We start from the raw sequence: 6,542 nt of genomic DNA on the forward strand, positions 1-6,542 counted from the left end.
TAGTGGGGCCAAGCCGTTATTGGTTTATTCTAGAAGAAAGGGCAGATTGGGAAATAGTGGCTAAGGTTGTTAGAAATGAGGTGACGTTGGGAGAGAGCATCACAACATTTCCTTTCCTAGTTATAAGGAGTGAGAGAGGGAATGAGGGGGCATCTTTGCATTCTGTCTGTTAGTGCAGTGAGGGTAGAGAGTACTGACTCTCTATTGATTACAGATCTAGGGATCTGTAATTCATTCTTCTGTACCTTGCTCCTTTACACAACCATATAATAAAGCTCTTTCTCTTAAATACTGTTATTATTATTACTATTCTATTGTGTACTGCGTTGGTACGTAACAATTTACGACATTCAGAAATTTCCTGTTGAATTTTGTAGATTTTGGAGTCGTCTCCTTGAGAGAATTTGTCATGTAGACCATTTCAAATTTTCGCTGCCGTATCTGAGAAGATTACGCTGCGAGTTATGTCTGGTTCAATAGAGTGAAGGATCCATGTTAAAACCAAATTGTTGCAACACTGCCACAAAGGGAATCTCGGATCAGCTGTCGATGGCGCTTTCACGATTTTGTCGATTAAGCTGAGTTTGTTCTTAGCATTGAGGCTGAGGCGCATTGAGCAACTCCATTCACCGTAGTTACGTCCATTCAAAGGTATTTTAACTAGCCTGATTACTGGTGTGTTAGAATGGTGCAGGATCAAAGGATCATGCAATGATGTTTGCATCCCCTTTGTAGCCTTTTTTTGTCTCTTCTGATTTCTCTAGTATTTCAACCATACCATTGTTGTTGTCACCTATTTGGTATTCTGATTTTTATTTTATTGCGGAAGGGTTTAGGTTGGGTAGGCACCTTAATCGTGCTCTGATACCATAAACAAATATATAGAAAGGTAATTTGTACAAACGGCTTGTTATATAGACATAGTTGAGGACAATGCTCAATCGTAATGAACTATCTGAGAGATACAATTATAATAATAATATTATAATTTTATATTTATAAATGAAAATTGTTGATCACATTAATTAGTGATTTTATTTCCTTTAACACTAAGACTTTGAATGATGAGATAAAGTTTGAGTACTTTTGTTGTTATTAGAATACATGGTCAAATAAAAGGAATCCTTACTGTTATCAGGTTCTTACTTTATAAAAATAACATAATATTGTATTGAAATAAAGCACACAATGTACAAAAGAGTAAATGAAAATAGTTTTTCCTTCAAACCCTTATGAAACATTTTTTCTTTTAAGAACTCTTACATGTCAAAGATCAAATGTGGTAACATTATTTCAAATAACACATGATTTTACTTCTAAGTGAAAAAACGCCACCGTCAAAGATCAAATGTGTTAACATGTCGCAGAATGTTCATTATCTTCCTTTTGTTAATCGATGAAGTTATAAAATACTATAAGTATTATTATTACATTGCATTCTAGTGCAGTTGTCTACTACACAAGAATTTCATCGAACGGTCATCAATTATACAATAAATAACCTAATAGATTATCAAATTTGAGTTCAACCGTATCATGATGTCTTAACAAAAGCTACTTCCCTTTTGCAAAATAGTATGTAGTCTAAAAAATTCTCTATCTCTCTGATGAATTGAAGCTGTTTAAGACATATCAGGAGGAGTTTTTTCAGTCCTTGTTGAATCCAAAATCAGCTGTGGCATGTTGTTGCAGAAAGCATCCTTCATAGAGCACAAATAAGAGTTGTTAGCTTCAATAATAAACTAATAAATGAAGATTATAAAGCATCCAAAATGAACCTTAATAGAGGGTTGAAAACTTGATGAGGGGTCGAAATTAGCTATACTTGCCGCGACAGTTTGATTCGAGATGCTGCCTTGTTCTGGAAAACTAAAACTAGGCGGCGCAAAACATTCATCATTTGCAGATGAGGCAATTGTGTTGACAGAATTGTGAAATCCAATATTACCCTCATCAAGATTGAATAAATCCGTTTGAGAAAACATCGTAGGTCGCGATCCTCCTGATAGAGACACCGGATGCAGGCTATAACCATTTCTTATCATTAACATCTGCAGAAATGATCACAAACACTAAAGTAACAATTAGTCCATGATGGAATAATGGACCAATAGACAGTTTGAATAAAATTCTCAAGAAACACTCGTAGAGAAAACAAATTCAAAAATTGGGATGCATTTTTGTAGCTGGAAACGTCATTCCAGTCAGACACTTAGTGTTTGTCTGATTGGTATGACGTTTCCAGCATTACTACCACATTCCAATGTTATTTTTACGTGAAAATCATAAGCTAGTTATTAGAACTTCACTCATTTTGATTTATCGGATTCAAGGCTAAATCAAACTTATGTTGAAGAAATCCTTAATCACATGCCAAGTCAAGGTTGATCAACATTATTAATATATATTCTCGTTGCTTATTGAACATGTTTTAGAGTTTCATAGTTCATCTTAAGTGAAAGAAAACTCACTTGCACTTGAAGTTGAAGCTGCTTTAAATATTCTATAGCTTCATCAAGCATTGAAGCTTTGTCTGTCTATTAAAAACAAACAAAAAAAAAACAATCATCAAGATGAAGAAGAAAACAAAAAAGCCACAAAAAAACAAAATAAATAATATTTTGTAAGATAAATTAAAATAATAGATAAAATTTAAAAGGGATAGATGCTTTAAAATAGACATATACCTTATTAGAATTCGGAATTAAATTCTGCAAAGCTTTCAATTTCTCATTAATCTTACTCCTCCTTCTCTACCCATTCAATAAATTCAAAATAAATAAAAAATAAAAAATTCATAGAAAAATAAAATCATTCAATAAAATTCAAAATAAATAAAAAATCATAGAAAAATAAAAAAATTGAAGGGTAAAAAAAATGGAACCTTTTCAGATAAATTATGAAACTCTGCAGCTCTGCTTCTCTTTGATGAAGAACGTGATGGTGGGGTAGCTTTTGATGATGGCAACTCTGAAGCATCATCATTCTTCAAACTCAAAAAGAAAACCCATCAACTAAATTTGAAGAAAGTAACATAAAGCAATCCCAAAATGATATTTTGAATTTGAAAAATAAAAAGTATCATAAGATAAGATCTTCTAAAAAACTATTTTAGAGTTTTCTTAAGCTATGAAACAAAAACTATATTATAAAAAAATACCAATATATATGAGTTATTCAATAATTTAAAAATTGATTTTTTTATAATATTGATGAGAATTTGTAAATATATAGGAGGACAACAAAAAATACCTGAGGTGATGAAGAAGAAGTGAAATGATTAGGAGGGTAAGGGATGGTTGTGGAAGAGTTGGGAAATGGATGAGAGAAATTGAAAGAGGAAGAAGAAGAAGGATCCATGAGATGGTTGAATAAATTGGAGAAATCTTGAGGATCAGGAGGAACCAAAGGTGATGGGTGAGTTTGGTGCAAATCATCAGAAGAATCAGCCATTAATATTATCAAAGAAGTTTGAAGAGAGAGAGAGAGAGAGATGTTTGTGTGCTGATATATATGATGAGCAGCTGGTTAGAAATGGAAAACAGGAGAAAGGGATGACGTTTGTGTTGTGGAAGCGGGATTAACGTTTTAAATTGGTATTCTTTTGTTTCTACTATGTTCTTAAATCTTTTCATTATTTTTTAAATTAGACTTAACTCTTTGTTATAGATAGTTTTTTTATTAAAGTTTTTATGTGAAATATTAAGGATTCGAATTTGCATGAATGTTTTTGTAAATTATTTTAGTTTAATATTTTTGAAATAAATTTGATTAAATATATATAATTTATTTTGATTTAATAATTTTAAAAAATAATTTTGATATTAATAAATTTATATACTCATAATTGCATATTTTAAAATAATAAGAAAATAATAATTTTTCAAATGATTTTTATAAAAAAAAAACAATCAAAATAACTTTTTTTATAATTGGTTAAATGTGTATTATCGAGAAAAGTTGTAGGATAAATATAAAATATTTATATATGAGAAGCCATTTAATATAATTTTTATTTGAATATTTTTCTTTAATAAATATTTTCTGTTACTTTTAACAAAAATATCTTATATTTTTTTATAAAGCGATAACAAATAGGCCTTTGATTTTTCTCTGATCTAACATTTTTTAAGATATCTACTATTTTTTATTTTTTATATTTTAATTTATTAATAATAATATCTGAAAGACAATTAGAATGAACTATCATAATTTAAAAAAAATAAAATAATATCAAGAGACTTTGCTTTTTATAAATAATGAAAATGACAATTTAATATTTTATTGTTATAAAAAGTACACATAATTATTTATTTTAAATTTCTGATATCTCACTATTACCAAGTAAGATTAATACACAATTTAAAAAATAAAAAATATTTTTATAAATAGAAAATGAGACTCAATTATTTTTGGAGTTTGGATTCCTTCCTACAAATTTTTTTCTAATCATATATTCGTTTTCGTTTTCTATTTTCCCATTCACTCGTACTATTGTTGTTTGAGAATGATTAGGTTATGAGATATGTTTTTTCAATCCTCCTTTTAGGTGGATCTCTATATTTAAAATGGGTAAGGAGCCTCTAACTTTAAGGAGGGAACTTCCCTCTATCTCTCTCTTATCACATACTCTCACTCATCGTGTTTCCTTATATCTCTCTTATTATATACTCTCACTTATCATGTGTCCCTCCCTTTTCTTGTTTTTATCACTTTCTTTCTTATGAAAATGTCTAAAGTCACCAAAGGTAGATGATGAAAAGTTAGAGAATCATGTTTCCTAAAAATCTTCCCCTCAAAATAAAGTTTCAAAAGCTTTTAATAATTTTTCAATTTTAAGATGACTATGTGAGAGAGAGAGAGAGGTAGGTGGGAAGATGAGAGGGTTACTTGAGATCTTAGGTGGAGAAGGTCGTTTTTTGTTCATGAAAAACCTCTAGTCTTTGCATTCTTCTCGATCCTTCAAGGTGTGGAGTTAAGTACAAAATGTGATAAGTGGATTTGGAGGCATATTATAGATGGTTCTTTCACTGTGGTATCTGGTTATCAAATCCAACCAGAGCTTACTACTTCATCTGACGTTCAAATTTTGAAGGAGAACTTGGTTCTCCCTCTAATCTAGGACAGTTGGCCCTTTATAAGGCAGTGGTTTTCTCTTGACAACTTTTGCAAGATAGGTTCTCTTCTAGAGAGAATTTGTTTGAGTGAAAGGTTGTTGTTGATCTTGATGGGGTCTCATGTATCTTATGTAGAGGTTTCTTAGAATCAATCCTTCATTTGATTTTCATTTATGATTTAGTTTTTATTATTTGGTATAAGATATTTAAGTGTCTAGGGTGAAAGGTGGTTCTACCTAGGAACCTTAGAATTCTTTTTGAGTTTTTCATCTCGTAAAGAGATAAGGCTAAGTTGAGGGGTGGTTAGCTATGATTTGTCATGTTATTGTGTGACATTTTCGGTTAGGGCGTAACAATAAACTTTTTTTAGTTGTGCAACAAACATGAAAAAGGTGGAGGAAAATAGTTTTTTTGGCTTGGAACTGGTTTCTTGGCAGGTCGGTGGAAAACTCATCTTATTTCTTTAATTGACTTCAGAATCCTATCATGTGTCTCAATCAATAGCATGTTAAGAGTTTACACCTTCTTTAGAGGTAGTTAGGAGGCTTAGAAGAGGCATCGTAGAAAATTTTCTATAGGATGTGACATGATATATCATTCTTAGCTGCCCATTTATTAAATCAAACGCCCTTCATCTAGTTTGATGCCCATTTCTTATTTCACTCATCTTCTATGAAAGTGTAGGGGTGATGTGTCTTTATCCATAACTGAATGATAGAGGAAGTCAAAAAGGGAAACCATTTTCTCCTGAATAATATGGGAGTTAACTACCCACGTCCTCCACTCTTGAAAGTGGTATTACTCTTTTTGGAGCCTAAAATTCGGGTCCAAACCCTGAGGATGAGAAGGATATCAATTTTCACCAAAAAACACCAACATACATAGCTTTTCACCACCTCGCGTGAGCTTTCTCTAACACCATAATCATCACAAAAATCCCTGACAATCCTTAACCACAAGGAGTTGTCACGTATTGTACTTTTAGAAAGTACAATTAGGGCCCACCATATGTGCCACCATCACATCATTCCACTAGATTGATATCCTTGTGTCTAATTTCTATGTCCATAATGGTGAACAAAAAGGTAGAAACTCCGACCAATAGTGAGTCTAACGGAGATGAGGATGCCATGAAAAAAATGTGTCCTACCACCGACAGCTTACGATGCCAGAATTAAACTTTGTAAGATAACATCCTTCATATCCAACAACGTCAGTAGGAGGCTGGCCCTCCATAAGAGACTAAAATCCCAGATCCTTAACCTCTCTTAAATGAGATATAGGGGGCGTCAGTGCCACATAACTTCAAACCGTACTTGCTGGCTAAATTTGATTGGTGCAACAACCCATATGAGCATGTTGTTTCCATTAACATGCAAATGGAAATCATTAGAGCTTTTGGTTTCTTAAAGTGTAAGCTTATAT

General features: G+C 31.7%; 1 protein-coding gene across 1 annotated transcript; it reads right to left on the reverse strand.

Moving 5' to 3' along the window:
- Positions 1–1,351: 1,351 nt before the first annotated feature.
- LOC127097265 (transcription factor SPATULA) lies at positions 1,352–3,560 on the reverse strand. The gene is made up of 6 exons (XM_051035768.1): positions 3,253–3,560; positions 2,885–2,986; positions 2,688–2,753; positions 2,472–2,537; positions 1,779–2,051; positions 1,352–1,700 (listed from the first exon to the last, which is right to left on the reverse strand). Exons 1-6 carry the CDS (start codon positions 3,451–3,453, stop codon positions 1,623–1,625), a joined length of 786 nt encoding a protein of 261 aa, XP_050891725.1. The 5' UTR covers positions 3,454–3,560; the 3' UTR covers positions 1,352–1,622.
- Between the last annotated feature and the right edge of the window lie 2,982 nt (positions 3,561–6,542).

The sequence above is a fragment of the Lathyrus oleraceus genome, chromosome 6 (genome assembly GCF_024323335.1).
Source record: "Lathyrus oleraceus cultivar Zhongwan6 chromosome 6, CAAS_Psat_ZW6_1.0, whole genome shotgun sequence".
Lineage (NCBI taxonomy): Eukaryota > Viridiplantae > Streptophyta > Magnoliopsida > Fabales > Fabaceae > Lathyrus > Lathyrus oleraceus.